The 20,461-nt window shown below is 40.5% G+C and overlaps 1 protein-coding gene across 1 annotated transcript; it reads left to right on the top strand.

Moving 5' to 3' along the window:
- Nucleotides 1-2,451: 2,451 nt before the first annotated feature.
- cahz (carbonic anhydrase) lies at nt 2,452-15,422 on the top strand. Its single transcript, XM_080439427.1, has 7 exons — nt 2,452-2,630; nt 3,931-4,128; nt 6,162-6,280; nt 6,968-7,060; nt 7,449-7,511; nt 8,343-8,498; nt 13,680-15,422. The coding sequence occupies exons 1-7, from the start codon at nt 2,600-2,602 to the stop codon at nt 13,797-13,799; spliced, it is 780 nt and encodes a 259-aa protein (XP_080295553.1). The 5' UTR covers nt 2,452-2,599; the 3' UTR covers nt 13,800-15,422.
- Nucleotides 15,423-20,461: the final 5,039 nt, after the last annotated feature.

The raw sequence follows: 20,461 nt of genomic DNA, 5'->3' as shown, positions 1-20,461 counted from the left end.
AACCTTGAATGTGGGATGGGGTCCAGTTGGTAAAATAGCCTAGTCTACCTTCGCTGTTATACTACCACTACTTACTGCACAGTTAAATGAACTCTGAGAGTGCACAAATGCAAGCAAATGGACCCAGATCCATTTGGTTGCATTTGTACACTCTCAAGAGTTACAGGATTTTATTTTACTGTGTGGTGACACTAGGAAAAACACACCTCACATAAGTACCTTATGTGCCTACCACACATTGTATGACCAATTCATTTGGAAAAACTGTATTGAGGGCCTTGGATTCAATTAAACTAAGAGGTTGCCTCTCTACCCATTCAGGTTGCACCACTTTAGTAAACAGACATTTTCAGGTTGTGATATACATTTTATCCAATCATAAGAACAGAACATACAGAATGAACAAGTGCAATTAGAAGTAATGGAAACAAATAAATAAATTGGAACTGGAACACTAATTGAATTGTGATAAATGGTCTTTGCTAGGTTTTCTTCCCTGATTGGATAAAATTTGTACCACAACTTCAAATTGTATTTTCTGTTTACTAAAGAGCTGGACAGATGCACAAACACTCTATAGCAATGATTACTATTGGAATACAGAGCATTAGCTTTAAAAAATAAAATGCACAATTGTTGTTTGCGTTTGGAGTGAGAATGCATTAAAGGGAATTCATGTTGTTATTGTAATTGAGTTATGTTCATAGACCTAGAGGTTATAGGCCTATTTAAAATCATCAAAAGAGCTATCATTGCTATTTCTTTCTAAACCACAAGATGGCAGCAAATTATTATTCAAGCAATTTACTCAGCGATGGTGAGACCAGCTGAGGTTACCATTAATGTTTATTAAACGTACCGGTGCCTGCACTTGTAAAAATGTTGACATCTTTATCCACAATGAATAACATACAACATACCTACATCTCTGCACAATCATAAATGTGATGTTATTCTTTAAGTCCATGCCATGGTCACGGTGGTCTTCTGTTACCTACTAGTCTTCCACTGGTAGATTTATTCATGTATTCATCAAATTAAAATCAACTGAGCACTAATTGGCCAGATACCTGATGTTCACGACCTCCTGTGGTCTCGACAGGCTCCTTTAAAACTGTGGTTCACACACTTTTTAGCTCGAGACCCAAAAGAGAAATGTGATGTCTCCCCGAGAGACCCAATATAGTGAAAATAGCAGATCTACAAGCACACAACACTTGGTGATGCCACATGTTGTGCTTGCAGATCTACTATTTTTACTACTTCTTAAAAGTTTATTTTTTTTAATGGAATTTCTTGGATTATTTAGTATATAATAATATTATAGTTACTTTATTTCTGATTATTATTATTTTCTATTTAAAAAAAATACATATATTTTTAAAATATTGGAAACAAAAATAATTGGGGATTTAATTTGCGACCCATAAAAATGGGTCCCGCCCCAGTGTTTGGGAAACAGTGCTTTAAAACAAGTAGCCTAGGCTAGTAGGATAGCCTGGCTGCTCATCTCCTAAGAGCCGATCATCACATCCCTGCTGTCTGTCTGGCAGCATGACTGCTCTGGATGCAGCGCTGCCTAGAGACGGAGCCAGACAGTCCTATGGGCCTACGACACACAGTGAGTGGAGAACAAATGTCAATGTGGATGCAAAAAGCATATGATTTAGGAGCGCTGCATCCATCCCTGTTCTATTCTTAGCATGCACGGATCACGCATGTATGTGTGCGTATCGCACACCACGGCTCCGGAGCATCTGTGAGCCAGATTCACCACAAATTCATGCTCTACGTCTGTCAGTCCACACCGGGATGGGATGATAACCGACGTGGGATCCGGATAACCTAACCGAGAGGTCAGTTTGCCGATGTGGTTCAATAGGAAAATACAAATATATTATAGGATTGCAATTGAAATTGAATAAAAACACGCTCGCTAAAGAACGAACAGCCGGAGATAGCCTACCAATTTTTTATGTAATTTTCTCAGCGTCAAAGCCACAATCAACTAGCCTGTGTGTGTGTGTGTGTGTGTGTGTGTGTGTGTGTGTGTGTGTGTGTGTGTGAGCACGTGCGTGTGTATATGCGCGCGCGAGCGTCTATGATGGAACAGATTCCATTCACACACTTCTGGCGACTTATCATGACATAAACACACACAGGCACGTGCGCACCGCACACTGGCGCGCGCGCACACACACACACACACACGCACACACCCACACACAGAGACACCCCCACCCACACACACACACCCCCCCCCCACACACACACACACACACACACACACACACACACACACACACACACACACACACACACACACACACACACACACACACACACACACACACACACACACACACACACACACACACACACACACACATATGTCGGAGGTGTGTGATAAGGCTACTTCAGGGGGCAGGGCTCCCATATATAAGGCTCAACAGCATCTCTCTCTCTGCAGGTGTCTGTAAGTGTTAAGCAGGTCATCATAGGACTCTTTAAGTTGTTCTCTTCCCCCGCTGTTCGGGGTTTAAAGTTGGATTACCTTTTGCCATTTCTTTCCAATAGGCAGTTTGGAGCATCAGCCAATATGTCTGGATGGGGATATGGACCAGATAATGGTGAGACACACAGCTACACACTGTATAGGTGTGGATTTATTAATGCAATTTTGATGGCTACTGGGTATTTAAGCCAAGCAACTGTGACAGCAGATCAATCACAAAAGCACACTGGTGTTTAAGAGCATAAAACAGTTATTTTACCTAATTATACGTAACGTGGGTTTTATACTGCATTAGCCAATTTCTCATTCTGAATTCAGAATAGAATAGAATATTATTGTACTTTTCTTTTGAATTAATTTAAAGTACTATAATTGGCCAGAACCACAATGGAGTCCCCAGGACTTTTTTTTGTCCTTTTAGCCCAAATGTCTGACTGTACCTCTTGCTGTTTCTGTCTAATAAAGTATTAAATCAATCAGAAAGAGGAGCACTCAAAAAACATGGAGGAGAGGAGGTAAAGTTAAAACAAAGTTTATTCTATACAAAATGCCAACATGTTTCGACCGGTTAAGGTCTTCATCAGTTCTCACCCTGATGAAGACCTTAACCGGTCGAAACTTGTTGCCATTTTTTATAGAATAAACTTTACCTCCTCCTCTCCAAATTTTTGGAGTGCTCTGATCTCCTCTTTCTTTTTAAGTCTATATTCCTGCTGATCCTAGAAGCACCTTCAACACACTTTTAAGAATTTTTTATCTCCTGCACCTGTGTTTTTTTCTATTCAATCAATCAATTAAAAACAACAGCGCTGGTCACACAATACTCTCAATAGAATGAAACTAATACGGAATAGATTAGAACACAGAATAAAATAAAATAAAATAGAACAAACGTAATACATTTTCAACGCACTATTAAGCTATTACTAAGAATAGGTGCTTATTGCTTGACCCATTAAAACCAGGGAAGCATCTGTGTCATTTTAGATTTTAACCACTTTAACCATTATTTTATACTTTGGCTATTCAAAAATAGCAGATATACAAGCTCATAGCACGTCACTTCGTGCCGCTCTATGAGCTTGTAGATCTGCTATTTTTGAAAAATCTTGAACATTTTTTGCAAATCTTTGAATATACTGTACTTTAAAAAAAAAAAGCTAACATTTTTAACTCACATCTTTGATTCTGGTGGTCCCTGTAACAAAATACTTTCCAGATGGGGGTGTCCACAGTCAAATATATAACTTTGGGGGTCCATGACATGAAAAAGTTTGAGCAGCACTGATATAGGAACATACGTGTTTTTCAGAAAACTGTTAGGATTTAGAAGACATTTGTAGAATCGGCCTCAGGCCTTAATGGGTTAATTAAAATACGAATAAGCTGCTAATTTCATACACTGTCATTTTCAGGACCTCACAAATGGTTTGAAACGTTTCCCATCTGCAACGGGGCCCAGCAGTCTCCCATCGACATCGTCCACAAGGAGGCCCAGCATGACCGCTCTCTGAAGGGCCTCAAATTGAAATTCAACCCGGCTGACGCCAAGGACCTCATCAACACTGGATACCAGTTCCAGGTCACCTTCGTAGATGATGGGGACACTACCAGTAAGATGAACTATCTGTCTTTTGTAAGATTTCATTTGAAAGTATAGTGTTAGTACAATATAGGATTTCTTTATATATTTTTCCCCCCGTTTATACAGTAGGTTAAGTTCCACTCACACTTAAACTTTGCTCAATGTTGGCCTTTTATGCTAAATAAATTAAATATTAAGGGAATAGTTCACCCACAAAATGACTTATTTTCTATCAATTACACACCCCATGAAGCCTTGAATTCATGGAGATTTGTTTTTGTCGCATTCCTGAGCAGACAGCCTCTAGGAGGCTCAAATGCAGGTCAATTGATAGAAAATAAAATATTTTTTGGGTGAACTACTTCTTTAATGCTGTAATGCTGACTATAACCCTTTACCAGGCTGTTTATAACTTGCTCTGGATTAAAAAATGTCACTGCCACTAGAAGCTGTTTATTTTAGTCATGCGTAACTGCACATACAGTGTGGTCTGCAAATATTTGTACAGTAAGCATTCAACATCAGGTCTGACTCCAACAGTTAAGAAGTTTGACTTCAGGAGGACTGTGTACACACATGCACAGAATAATGTGTATAATACTGAGAACCGCTTGCAATCAATCGGCACTTTAACCTCATACAGTAGCTAATGTGCCACTTCACTTCTCTGTGTGAGTGTGTGCCAGTTATCTTTCCTACTTTGTGGTATAGACTACAGTAGATAAAAAGGGCTATATGGCGAGGAGAGTGCTATGTGAGCGTGTGCCAGTTTCCTTTCCTATTTTGTGGTATAGGCTACAGTAGATAAAGAGGGTGTGACGAGACGACTGCTATATGAAGTCCTCAATCAACCAATCAGTGGGCATCCTCATTATCTACAGCCAGCCAGGATGCCTTAAAGACGTCATGACATGAAAACATTTAATAACACACTCCCAGAGCATATCCATGGTCACAATGGAGATATAATTAGTTAGGCAATGTAGTTGACCGAGACTGATTGGCTTGAGACACAACCAGCCTCTGATTTAGCTAGAAACATCACAATAAAGGTAGGGGGGAAAAGCCATTCCAGCTAGACTTTAAAGACCAGCTGAAATGAAAAAATATGTTTCTCACACTTTTAGAGCATATCCGTGGTCATAGTCGGGGGAAACTGTTAACAATTAGATTTGTGTATTTTTATACGAACCATAGTTTGAGAACTTGTAGATCGGCTATTTTTGGTTTAGAAATGTGGTGTAACAGGGAAAAAAAGGAGGGGGAAAAGTACAGACCATGTGGGGGCCTTGGTCAATTATACTGTAGTGTTTAACAACTTAAACCCTGTATACTTGGCTCTATACTGGGTATGGCTCTATACTGGGTATGTTCCTTTTTTCCTCTCAACACCAAATCTTTTTTGCCGAAAATAGACGGTTTTCAAGTTCACAACACGTCACAGCGCAACGCATTGTAAGCTTATACAAGTGCTATTGACGCTGAATGATCAGCTCCAGAATAGGGATACTAGGGTTCATGTGGTTTTAAGTGGCTATAATGCCAGAGATGAATCCAGAAGCAAACCGAATGGACATGCAGCTGAAACTGCACTACAATACAATACATTCTTCTATGGAAGCTTGAATATCTTATGCTAATGACTTCCACTGACATGGCAAACAAATAAGCCTACAGTATATAATGGGAATGTTTTGAATATACCAAGATCATATCATCATACTCTTCTTTGGTGACATATTTAAATGTACTTACTGTAGGTCCACTGACAATCCTAGACAGGCTGTTCAAACTAAATTCTATCTAGTATATAGCTCATGTACAGCATGTGACAGGTGTGTGTGTGTGTGTGTGTGTGTGTGTGTGTGTGTGTGTGTGTGTGTGTGTGTGTGCGTGTGCGTGCGCGCGCGTGAGTGCGTGCGTGAGTGTGTGTGTGTGTGTGGGGGTGGGGGTGGAGGGGGATACATGGTGGGGATGGGGTACAGATTGGGCTTAGGGTTATGGTAGTGCTATGGGAGGTGGTGTTTGTTGGGGTTGACCTTTCCTTTCCTTCCTCTCCAGCCCTGAGTGGGGGTCCTATCACAGGGACCTACCGTCTCAAGCAGCTCCATTTCCACTGGGGGGCGGGGAACGACAGAGGCTCCGAGCATACCGTCAATGGAGTCAAGTTTCCCTGCGAGGTAACTGCTCTACTCCACTAAACACCACTATTCAACACACCAATATTACCAAACACACTGGGCCCTGTTTTGCGCGTCTTAATTACCAGGTCTTACGTCTTAACTTAAGGCCTGGAGGCATGGCCAATGCTGATGACAAACAGGAAATTCATTTACTTAATTCACTCCAACCAGATGTAGGGAAACATATCCCCACCAACGATGAAAACAAAAGACCATGTATGTAGTCTCACAATAGCAGCCATGTCAGATTGGTGATAGTGTGTCTTACCACATGAGACTATAGTGCCAACAGTATGATGTCAAATTAGAAAATCTTTTTTTACAGGTAATAAAAACATATATTTAAAACATTTTAGAAAACACACCCCTGAGAAAATAATTACTAGCCTACTGTATTGAAAAAACATTTATTTTTTGCACCACTCCACCAGTATTCAACACATTTTCATTGTTTCCATTGCTATGTTGTAATTGTTGTAGCTGTTTTTTTTGTTTTTTTTTCCATTAAAATGTTTCTTGTGAACCTAAAACTTACTTTGACACTTTTGTCTCAAACAACATCTCGGGAAAAAATGCACTGTCGCTGTGCACCCTTATGAACGCCAGAGGTTGATCCAATTGCCTAACTGCCTAACAGAATTAAATAGTAATTGTATGTGGTGGCTATACTTTCTTCTTTTTCAGCTCCATTTGGTGTACTGGAACCCCAAGTACCCCAGTTTTGCTGACGCGGTCAAGCAGTGTGATGGACTGGCTGTGGTCGGGGTGTTCCTCAAGGTGGGATGCAGGGTTATTATAGTTCTAAACAAAACTAGAAAAGTACGAAAACTAGAATTGAAAAAATGTATAAATGATAGAAATTAGGCTTTACAAAAAATAGATAAGTAACTGAAACTGTATTGTGTGTTTACAAAACGAACTAAACTCATAGAGAAAATGTAAGAAAAAGATAAGAAAAATAGGAGATCTACAAGCTTGTAACTGGGCTATTTTTGCAAGTTTTCAGACCTTGTTTGCTGAAATTGAAAACAAAACAATCAATGTTGATCATAATGATGTGATGGAAATTGCTGCTTATCTTCATTGCGTGTGTGTGTGTGTGTGTGTGTGTGTGTGTGTGTGTGTGTGTGTGTGTGTGTGTGTGTGTGTGTGTGTTCAAACTCAGATTGGAGGTGCCAACCCCAGCCTGCAGAAAGTGTTGGATGGCCTGGACACCATTAAATGCAAGGTAGACAACATGCTACATTTTATGTAAATATGCTGAACATAATTTGTCTATCCTATATGCCAGTGGTTCCAAAACGGTGTGCTGTGAGACAAGACCAGGTGTGCCTAGGTTGTAAAAACCACACATTATTATTGCAATATACAACTATGCAAATATATATATATCCCTTTCTTTTTTTTGTCTGAACTCATTTCCCAATACAGAGGTAAATTCTATACCACACAAATATATATATCTTAACCACTTTCAACCTGGCGTCCCTGTTCTGGACATGTCATTACAGGTTAATTACATTTTAAATGATTTTCAAAAAGTCTCAAAAACAGCAAAAATAGCAGATCTTCAAGCTCACAGCTTCAGCATGTAGATCAAGGTTTTTTTCCCCTGCTATTGTTGGACATCTGTGAAATTATGAAATAAATTGTTAATAAGTTGCTAAACTTTTAATTTGGCACTAGTAAATAAAAATAAACTTTTACAGAGTGATAGCATGTGGTATACACTGTATAATAATACAGTTGTACCTTGAGACTTGCCCTTTGGTGTGCCTTGGGCACAACATTTGAAAGTCATTTTCAGGTTCAGATAACTACCAAACTTAATACGCATATACACTTGAACCCTAGCATGTCTATGCTAGAAGCTGATCTAGGGAAAATAGCTGATCTACAAGCTGAGCTTGTAGATCGGCTATTTTTGGTGAAGAGATTTGACGTAGACGGAAAGAAAACTGTCAAAGTACAGTTGTAACTTCCGGTTATGTAAGACTTAAGGAGACAATATCCATTCCACACACTTTCATCGTATCAAACTTCTCTCTTTCTTTCACAGGGACAGCAGACCAACTTTGCTAACTTTAATACGGCGACTCTGCTCCCTGAATCCCTGGAATACTGGACCTATGATGGGTCCCTGACCACGCCCCCTACTCTGGAGTGTGTCAAATGGATTGTCCTCAAGGACGCCATCAGTGTCAGCCCGGCCCAGGTATTTATTGCTTTTAAAAAAACTCATAATTTACAAATTAAGCACAAGCAAAAATAATGGACAGACACACAAATTAGGGGAACATAGATACAGTACAATAAAGACAAACACTCTTCTAGATGGAAAGCATATTTTAAGAATGCATTGATACCTGGAACGCATCTGTGTCACTTTAGATGTCTTTGGCTATTAAAAAATAGCAGACATACAAGCTCATAGTGCGGCACCGAGTGCCGCGCTATGAGCTTGTAGATCTGCTATTTTTGAAAAATCTTGAAAACATTTTTTTTAGATTTCTTTCCAAAAACTGTTATGATTTTGATTTTTTTTAAAGAATCGCCTCAGGTCTTAATGGGTTAAAAGAAGACACTGATTTAGTCACCCTTTGCCTATACGCCCCACTCAGGAACAACCAGCAGGTTCCTGCCTGAGGATCTCAGTCTGTGCATTGGCATGAAAGGGGTTTTTGACTCAAACATTTAATTTGGGCCAGGCCATGAAGTGCTTTAAAAGCTATCCCGTTAACTGGTTTCTAACTAAAACTTAGTGAGGGCACTGGTCTAAAAGTTAATACCATTATTTGTTTCGGTCAACTGGTGTTCCCATGCACACCATTTTCCTGGAACCTTTTTCTATAAGCCAGACTAGTCAATGTTATTGGCTAGTCCAGAATACCTTTATTTAATTTTTTCATTTTTTATTACCAATACTGGCAGGAAGCAAATGAACCCTAGCATGTCTATGCTAGGGTTCATAGATATGAAAGTTTGGGAGAGATCTTTCAGCTGAAGGACGGAACAAAGTAAGGCTAACATGCGATGAAATTTCCATGTGAAACCAAAAACTTATTTAGAAACTTCACTTCACTTTGTTCTGTGATGCATGGTTCAACGGCCTGTGAACATCAGCCATCCAGTCAGCAGCTGAAGTCTAAACCATAAACTGGATTACATGCTGTATAAAATCTTAAAATATTTGGCAAGGCCACGTGGGCTTGTGTATATGTGTACGGTACATGACTGTGTGTGTATGTGTGCACACACCCACATGCTACACTCGCACGTTGATTTGCGGCGGAGCTAAATACAGACATTTTTCTTGGCAGTCTACCTGCTTTTGCGTGGCAAGGTCACATATTAAAGTGCATGCCATTTCAAAACAGCATTTTAATCATCTGCTTTGCTGCTGCCTTTTTCTTATGTTTCCCCCACAAAGCTATAGTTTGTGGAGTGACCTTGTGACTGTGTCATGCAAGATTACTTTTAGATTTTAGGCACTGGTGCTTTTGTCCACAGCAACTTACAATGTGTCATCATAGCATAAAGATTGGGCAACGGGCGTTCTATTGCTTCTGTTTGAACCTCGTTTCGCACTAGCAATCTTAACATCAGGGTTTGAGGACAAGCCAGGAAATGTGAGGATAACTCTGTGAGGAAGCCCTGGGCTAATTGTAGAGATATATCACATTTGAAGTTGTAAGAGTGAGCCCAGGGCTAACAGAGCTGTACGCCCAGGGCTAATGAGGATCTAGCCTAGGGCTGCATGTTGTGTCAAAAGCTATAAACAACTTCAAAACATTTTCAGATCCATTTTAGCTTACTTACTTACTTAACACATACAGATACTTACTTAACACATACAGATACTACAATGCTGTGGAAAAACCTTAGCAGAGTCAAATGCGTAATTATGGTCGCACATTGTAAATAATCATAGGCATCATAATGAAAATGGAAGTATTGTGTATAATGTAATGGTGCTAATGATGAAATTCTGATGTTTTACAAGCAAAAGGAATGCATGGAAAATGTAAATTGAGAAGCCTCGTAGCATGCTCATTCAAGTGTCATAATGGCTTACAACATATGGCATCTTATGAGGAGATTGTGATGTGATTATAATGTGCTATTACAATTAATCAAAAAATGTATGGCCAATAATTCTCATTATACAAATGTCAGTGTGAAGTTACTGTAAAACCCTTTGGGGCTGCCATGGCCAAAGTGAAGGGAGGATCAATTCCTAAACTGCTCTGTGTTGGGTTAGATTACACTATCACTGGGGGCCGTTCTGGTTTGGGGCCCCTAGAGAGTGTTTTGCTCCTCCTTACATCCAAACAGGCCGACTGACATTGCAATTGTTGGCGCTCCGTTGCTAGTGCGGCTAAAGAAAAAGCTATTGCAACAGCAAAATTGCAATTCACACCCCACACACACACACACACACACACACACACCCCAGAGACACTTTTGTGTTACTACAGTTGCATGACATGCTGTCCATTGACTTTAATCGACATCATTCATTCCCTCTTATCCTAACTTTAGCCTGTATGTCTAATTTTAGACATACACGCCTGCATTTAAAATGCTATATTGTTTTTCGCTGAAACATAGAGCACATGTATTGCTTATGTAGGCTAGGGCGGGCAATAACATCCCAGAGTCTAAGTTCAGCAGTTAGCTACAGGCTACATGGCTCCCAGGGGAGACTTGTTTACTCTCCCTGTTAAAGGACTTACAGTGCACTGTGTCCCCTAATGAGCTGTTCTCCACTTACTAAACAAAGGAAAGCCGCTGCGGCCTCTACTCTTTCTCTGTCTCTCTTTCTTGTTGTCCGTCTGTCTGTCTCTCTGTATGTATGTCTATCTGTTTCTCTCTTTCTTTCTCACGGACATACGGACATACGGACATACAACACACACACACACACACACACACACACACACACACACACACACACACACACACACACACACACACACACACACACACACACACACACACACACACACACACACACACACACACACACACACACACACACACACACACGCTGCATTCCCTATTTAACAGAAGTCGTGATCTCAATCTTTTCGTAATGGTTGTCTGGATTTTCCTGGGTTGGTTTCATGTTATCAGAAGCAATTAAAGTGTCTAAAAGATACAGCACAATGACTAAATATAAATACAGCAGTGAAAGACTATAAGACCTGTCTTGCTGCATGTCTTTCCTAATGGTATGAGTGTTTCCCAAACATTTCCATGCCAAGGATCCCCATAGGCTGTGACCCCGTATTGCAAAATGGCTTAAAAGAAAGAAAAAAAGAAAGAAAGAAAGAAAGAAAGAAGCCTAAATAGTGAAAACAGCCCATCTACAAGCTGTGGTGTAACTGATGGTGCAACATGAGCCTAGTGTTCAGTGAGGGAGGGGCTGAGTAGTACAGCTGAAGCATGTGTACTGCACAGATAAGTTGAGTTGGCAGCAGCATGTGAGGTGCAGGAGATGGACCTTCACTGATGCCATCTTGTTGTGGTGGAAGTATTATTTTAGTAGCCTAAAATAGGGACACCAAAGGTTGATGTGGTTAATGTTAAGGTGCAATGAATGAATGAATGAATGTCTTTATTATGAAAACAGTCCAAATGAACATGTTAGACAGGGCATTTGTGACATTTATAAATACAGGCTTTCAAGCCAATGTCTCCTAAGACTAGAGGAGTATCTAGTGCAGCTCTTCCCAGGCTTACTTATATTGACAATGATGCTATTCACAGACTCATCCAAGCGAGAAGCGACACATGAATCTATGCATTAAGTTCTGAAGAACCGCTTGAAAAAATATTGACTCTTGCAGCCACAAACATTTCACTCGCAATACTGCACCATGCAGGCCTTTTGAGTAAAATTCTCACAGCATCATTAATGTTTCAATGTTGCTGCATCTTTATCAGACAAATGCCACCTGTGTCTGCTTGTACACTTTCGCTGCAGGCAACAAAGGCCATGAGACACATTTCCACCCAGGTCTGTGCCAACGTGATATGCATGTTCAGCTGTTCACTGACTGAGGCTGTTGGCAAGATTTGGTATTGCTCAGGAACTGTGAAAAAAGAAACTTTCACCTATACTGCAATCTATACCAGCAGTTTTCTGTGCCAAGGACCCCCAAATCGATATATATTTGACTGCGGACCCCCATCTGAAATGATCTTGTGCCAGAGACTCCCAGAAGAGAAGATTTGTGTCAAATATTTTCAAAAATAGCATATGTACAAGCTCTCAGTGCGGCACAAGACGTGACGCGCTGAGAGCTTGTACATCTGCTATTTTTTAATAGCCAACATATATAAATAGATAATGTGGTTAAGATGATTGTGATGCTATGTTAACTACTTTTGCTGGGGACCCCCTGGAACCCCCCCCCCAAGGACCCCTGGGGGTCCCCGGACCCCACTTTTAGAACCAATGCTCTATACAACTCAATATCCAGACAGTGTCAGTGACCCATGATGGCTGGGACACGCATGAGGAACAAAATCTACACTCACACATTTGTGGCTTTTATCTTTAATAGCTCATAATGTTCTCCTCCATGCCATGATTAAGAAATTGATTGAGAAATTGATTCAGAGATTTCCGTTGTTTCAGTTATGACAATAACACTGATCTTATAGCCTTATTTTGTGTTTCAGAAAACATGACATAGAATATATGAATTAGGGTGTTAAACCTTTACTGTATGAGCTTGTATTAAATGTATTCAGTTGAAGAGCAGGATTTTTCATTAAATCAGGCCAAAATCCTTTGATGAAAGTGAAACGCTTGTCTGACTCAGATCATTTATCTGAGGACTTGGATTTAGGCCTACCGCTAATGCTCAGTTCACTTCCTGTCCACGGAAATAGCGATCTGATTAACCCCTCAAGTGTTAATCCGAGATTCAATATGAACCCATTAAGACCGGGAGCGCATCTGTGTCACTTTAGATTTCTTTGGCTATTCAAAAATAGCAGATCTACAAGCTCGTAACGCAGCACTGAGTGCCGCGCTACGAGCTTGTAGATCTGCTATTTTTGAAAAATCGTGCAAATCTTTGAATATATGTTTTTTCAAAGCGAACATTTGTAACTCTTTGCGTCTGGGGGGGTCCCTGGAACAAAATATTTTGAGATGGGGGGTCCGCGGCCAAATACATATAATTTTGGCCACTGATGTAGCAACATAGTAGGTTTTTTTTTTTTAAATGTTAGGATTCGGAAGACCTTTTTGTAGAATCGGCCTCAGGTCTTAATGGGTTAATCATAAAAAGCACAGTAAAGCACCATATCCTCCTACTTGTGATCACTGAGATTGTCTTCCTCTGCCCCCCCCCCCCCCCTCCACCTTGCCTCTCTGCAGATGGACGTGTTCCGCAAAGTGCTCTTCAGCGCTGAAGGAGAAGAGGCGTGCTGCATGGTCGACAACTACAGGCCTCCGCAGCCTCTGAAAGGACGCAAGGTCCGGAGCTCCTTCCCCTAACAAGCATCTTTCATTTCTACTTGTCTCTTCCACACATAAATTTGTCAACACCCGGGGTATTATTTCCTAATTAACAGTGTGGTCTGCCACTAACAGTCCATAAATTATCAAGGTGGTGCAGTCAAAGCAAATTATTGAAAGCTTTCCCCAATCATTAGAAAGCATGGGAGACGTGTGCGCTGAAAAGATCTGCGGTGTATTTTCACTGCATATGCAAAAAAAAATATTTAAAAAATAATCTAAAACATGACCCATTATGTCCTTGGTGTGATTAGTATGCTGTCCTACTCGCCTATGCTCTTTTCCCCACCCCCATCTATTCTTTATCTCTCTCTCCTATATCCCCCTCCCCCTCTCCGCCGCCCCATAATCTCTCATGAGAGCGTCATGTTCAGATTACGCTTCGTTTGGCTGTCCTCGCTGTCATGGTCACATCAACATTGACCAGCAGCATACATACAGTACATAGTCTTCTGTGGGGCAAAACGGAAGCTAAACGTAGCCGTCGTTTCAGTTCACATCTCATTGCAGCATATTCTTTCAGAGCAAAAGCAACAGCATATTATGCCTATATGCTGAAAAAGAAAGCCTTTGTCTCGACTACTTCTTTCTATGCATTCCATTACATCCTGAATTCTACTGCCGACAGACACAATGTTTTGATTATTTCTGCTTGTGAGTTTGAAGGGTTCTCTAACCTATTTAAAGAGTTTGGGTGTAGGCCTATTTTTCAGTGGCAGCCATGATTCAGCACTATGGTCACTGGCTACTGGTGATGTCATGAAAGCATTTTCAAATCATTTCACACAGAGAGGCTGGGATTATGCATGTTATATTAAACATGTGGTTAAGGAAAGCCTCTCTGCATGCAATGATTTACCATCTGCTGTACAATGGTACCCAGCTTAACATGGAGCTCCCATTGACTTTTGATTGACTTTGTTAGAATCGATAATAATAATATAGTTTATTGTCCCCAAGGGGAAAATTGTCTTCACAGGTCTGTTCGTTACAACAAAAACAACAAAACAAACATAACAACAAAAACAACATATCACAAAGACAAAGACATGGGCAGCCTTTTGGACAAAACTGACCAAACTCTTCCAATGAAGGTTGAGACGTCATTCTATATTTGTAGTAACTATGACAACTGAACTACCTATCACCCCAGTGCTATGTATATTTTTGTCTTAAAGAATCATGAAAAAATATATAAATTGTGGAGAATCTTTCAATTTGAAGCATTGAATTATGGGTTGAATTATGAACTATGTAGACTCATTCAAGCTATTAACATGATTCATGTATTTCTTATGTCCATGGTCTGTGGATTTTGTCTTTTTTTTTTACATGAAATGAAATGATTGAGGATCTCCATTTTGGATTTCAAGTCATTGCCACGTTCTATTGAACTGGGCTGACTGATATGCAAGAGACCAGCGGAATGTTCTTTTTTAGCTTTTATATATATTTCTTATCAAGCAATAATGTCTCCCAAGTGTAGTTTACACCATAACTGCAGCATTTGAAATGCTTCAACTATTAAATGGAAATGTCATGTTTATGTGTGAATCTGTCATAGTTGCAAATGTTTTATCAATAAAAGAAAATGTTCTATCATTTTGGGCTCGTCACTATTCTTTCTCACATGCATGCAGTGGTGGAAGAACTTAAGAAGTACTCACATGTTTTACTTAAGTAAAAGGATCAATACTTCAATGTAGATATACTCTGTTACAAGTAAAAGTCTGGAATTCAAAATTTACTTGAGTAAAAGAACAAAAGCATTGGTATCAAAAGGTACTTAAAGTACCAAAAGTAAAACTCATTACTCATCTGCTGCTTGACTACTATTGTTGAAGCAACTACTCTATTCAGAGCCTGTAGCAGAGTAGTACAAATGAATGAATGCAATTAAGAATACAATGAAACAATATTTAAAACTAGAAAAAGTGCTCCTCGGAGCACAGGTCTCCGCCAGGTCAGGTACGTTATTTTGGCCTCCTGGTGGCGCTATAACAGGCCAATGTGAAAAGGGTGGCATTTCTTCCTCGGCCAAGTGGGCGATATTTTGGTTTTAAACCCAATGCTGATAGGGAACCTGAGAATGTCAATGAGGTTATCTGTAAACTGTGTCTGGGTAAGGTGCAAGCATCTGGAGGCAACACCTCTAATCTACAGACTCACCTGCTATCGAAACACAAGAGTGAGGCTGCAAGATTGGGTCTTGATGGAAAATCTAGGCCAAATGATTGGCACACACACACACATACACGCACACGCACAAGCGCACACGCACACACAGGTGGATAAGAGAAGGAAACTGGCAACAGTAAATAAGTCTTTGCCTAAAGACAATTGGAACCCGATACTTTCCTCAAATTTCCGCATTGTCATTTGTTGTGCATAAATTATAGATACTCTTCGTTGATCCCTGTGTGTCATCACAGCCCGCAGTAAGTGTGAAAAACACGACAGGAACAGCTAAATAGCTTAACAATAGAAGTACAAAAATGCAGTGGTGTGCTGTACTTAAGTACACTTTTTAGGTATTTCCAGTGTTCAGTACTTTTACTTCAACTCCACTACATCTCAGAGGCAAATATTGTACTTTTACTCCACTACAATTATTTGAAAACTTTAGTTACTTGTTACTTGTTACTTAAGAAGTAAACGGGCACTGATAAATACATCACAGTTTGAGGTGCAGACATCGTGAACTTATGAGGAAGAGAATCAAACTGATGGTGGAGGTTGAATGAACTCAAGTCAAATAGACAGAGAGAGAGAGAACTCTGTGTAAATCATGCTGTACAGAATGTCCATGTTGCAAGTGTGAAGCCTGTGAGGTTGCGTGACAAGGAAACAAATACATTTTTCAAAGGTTTCCCCTCTCTCTATCTTGTTCCATCTGTGAACATCAAGTTGAATATCTAGTTTTGGATAGACAATGGTCTAATTGTACAGTACAGTACTCAAGTACTGTACTTAAGTACACCTTTTAGGTATTTTTACTTTACTGGAGTATTTCATTTTGACCAAGAGGTCTGTGCCCAATATATTACGGTCCCTTGCCTGCTTTTGGGTAACGACCCACTGGTTGAGAAACAGTGCCGTAGAGCAAGGGTCTTCAATGTTTTTTTGTTTTGTTTATGTTTGTTTTTTGGTGACCTTTTTCATCCCACCGGGGAACTTGTTTTCAGCTTGACCCAGCTGAATGCTACCCACAGAGGAGCGCAGAGGAGGAAGCAGTTCAAATCAAATCAAACTTTATGTATAGATTACGTTTACATAAAACCAAAGATTGCCCGAAGTGCTGCACAGAAAGAAACAAAAATATAAAAAAAAATGTTTTACATAAGTCGGCCTCCTGGTGGCGCTATAAAAGGCAAATGTGAAAAATGCAGGGCAGATGTTTTTCCTTGGCCTCTAGGGAGTGTGCATGCAAAGTTTCTGGCAGATCGGTTCAGTTATAGTTAAAAACGCAAATCGGCCTGTTATAGCGCCACCATGAGGCTGATTTAAAACATTTCAAGTGGCATTTCTTCCTCTGCCTAGTGGGAATGTGCGTGTGAAATTTCACTGAAATCGCAAGCTGCGTTTATGATTTGAGGCATTGTGTTCAAAACGGAGCAATCCTGCAAACTTTGGGAGCCAATCTTAGCCAATCAGGATGAAATCTGGAAAATTGGACAGATCCGTGTTGATCACATGACTATAGAGATACTGTGTACTGATTTGCGTGTTTTTTGGACAAAATCTGTAGGAGTAATATCCAAAAATGTGTTTTGCAAAAGTCGGCCTCATAGTGGCACTATGACAGGCTGATCTGAAAGATGTGGGGCAGAGGTTCTGCTGTGGCATCCAGGGAGTGTGTGTGCACAGTTTCACAGCGACCGGGCCAACGGTGGCGGAGATTAGCTGGTCACAGACAGAAGGACGGACGGACGGACGGACAGGGGGTAAAACATACTCTCTCGCCATGCCTTCGGCCTGGCGGAGACAATTACAGTTATAATATTCATTAATATTATATCATCATAATTCATGCAAAAATAAATAAAAATGAACAATGCTGGAACACATCCACATCAACAGTTCAAGCTTTCCATCCACGCAATCATGGAAATATGACTTGCAGCCAGGTAATGAAAATAGACTTTATTTTTGTTATTGTTTAATATTGTTTCATCAGTAAGCTTTCTTTTCTATTCTAAGAGCCAATCCACTCAAGGAGATTATGTACCAGTATTTTGTTAACAACTAAAGCGGCAGGGTGGCCCCCACAGAGCTCACTGCAGCTGTAATCCTGCCTCAACAAACTCCTCCTTGTTTTAAAGGAGAGTTTTAGACATCACATGATGAAATTATGTATCAAAGGCCTTTATGACGCCCCCGGCAAACCTACGTGGGGTCACCGGGGGCAGTAGAGTAGACCACTGAACTATCATATCTGTACTGATGTGGGACTGACCTGCCTGGGAAAGGTCAGCCCCATATTCCGCTGGTTAACAGAGGGACTTCTGTAAGCAGCCAGTGTTAGTTTACACACACACACACACACACACACACACACACACACACACACACACACACACACACACACACACACACACACACACACACACACACACACACACACACACACACACACACACACACACACACACACCCGTGTGCATTCATAGAGCACACAGGCTTCATTGGCTTCCATTGTGCACTGCATGTACTGCTGCAAGTATAACTGTAGTGAAACGTCCTTTGATGTAATCCAGGCCTCCCTAGTGAAGAATATGTGTACTGTGTTTCAATACGACTTGGTTGGGAAGATGATAGTTAAATAAAGAAATTCAATACTTGTATTCTGTCTTAACACATTGCCTGCCAGAATTATTTCAGATTATTTGCAGTTTTATGCCAGAGATTTTTCATTGAGAAAAAGTACTCAGGAGCCGAGATACAGAATTTTTAAGTTTTAAGTTAACAAGGAAGTGGATAGGAGTCTAGATCTTCGAAAAATCATATCTAATTTTTTTTTTTTGAAAGATCAAGTTAACTTGATCTTGGCAATCAAGTGATGGCAATCAATGTGTTAACAGGTGTAAACTCTCACATATGCATACAGTGACTACACACACACGTGAAGTGGGGTCACCGGGGCAGTAGAGTAGACCACTGAACTGATTGATTGATTGATTGATTGATTTTTTGATTGAAATTTTTATTAGGCAAAAGAATGTAAAACAACACAGTTACATTTATAATGCTTTTGTCTAAAAGGTCCGGCCAAAAAAGTCCTTGCGGACTTGTTTCCGTTGGGGTCCTTGAATTAATTTCATAGACATATATAGTAGCAACCAAACAGTTCAAAAATCATCATGAAAATACAGATAATACAGAAAAAATACCACTATGTACAAAAAAAAAGCATGAAAAAATAAAAAAATATATATGTACAAAAAAGGGGGGGGGGGGGGAAGCATGGAAAAATAAAAATTATATACAAAAAAAAGCATGAGGAAATACAAAATATGTACAAAAAGAGGAGGGGGGGGGGTCGTCTGTCTACAGGGAAACTGGTACTAGCTCCTCTTTCGGCCTCCAGAAAGATGAGTTTTTAGGGCTGTTTTGAATGAGCCCAGCGAACTGCATTTTTTGAGGGATGGGGTTAGACTATTCCATTCCTTGGTGGCTGTGCTATAGAAGGAGAATTTGCCCATGTTTGTTTTATGGGTGGGTGGTACCAGATTGTTGTTTACGCTCCCTCTAGTTTCGTGGCTGTGGGTGTCACTAACTTTTTCGAGGTATTTATACAGATATGCGGGTATAGGGGGCATTTCGGGCAAATCTGCATTTACAATTTTGAAGACCAGACCCATTTTTTGTTGTTTAACCCTGTCTTCCACCCTGAGCCAGCCTAGGCTGGCAAAGTGAGTGGGAGAGAGGTGGGTCATGGGCCCCAGTCCGAGAAGTAGTCGGATCAGTTTGTTTTGGGAGGTTTGAAGCTTAGTCTTCAGTGACACTGAGGTGTTGGAGTACCAAGAGGAGCTAGCATAGTCAAAAAGGGGCTGAATCAGGGCCCCTGAGAGGGTCCTGAGGGCCTGAGGGTTGACAAAAGAGGAAACTCTGCCCATAAATCTGGTTCTCTGGTTTACTCCTTTGACCACCTTTGTTGCCATGCTTTCACCTGTCAGGTATTTGTCAATAATACATCCCAAATAGGTAATCTCTTCTTTGCTAGTGATGATTGTGTCATCGACTTTGACCTTGAAGTCATTTACCTTCATTTTACTGAGGGAATGTTTGGTCCCAAATAGGATGGATTCAGTTTTCCCAAGGTGTAGGGACAGTTTGTTATCGGTAAGCCAGGTACGGATTTTTGAGAGTTCAGAGCTGAGAGCTTCCTCAACTTGCAACTTGTCCTCACCCGAGATCAGGAGTGCCGAGTCATCAGCGAACAGGAACAGTTTGCAGTTACAGGCAGCATTCATGTCGTTAATGTATAGAAGGAACAGTAACGGCCCTAGAATGCTGCCTTGAGGAACCCCGCAGCTCACCGGGAGGGATGAGGACATGGTTCCGTTGATGTCAACCACTTGTTCTCTACCCTCCAAGTAAGATCTCATCCAATTTAGTGATGTGCAATCAAAACCAATCGC

The sequence above is a fragment of the Gymnoscopelus braueri genome, assembly GCF_963280865.1.
Source record: "Gymnoscopelus braueri genome assembly, chromosome: 10".
Lineage (NCBI taxonomy): Eukaryota > Metazoa > Chordata > Actinopteri > Myctophiformes > Myctophidae > Gymnoscopelus > Gymnoscopelus braueri.
The sequence above is the reverse complement of the archived record's forward strand: the minus strand, read 5'-3'. Positions and strand labels throughout refer to the sequence as shown.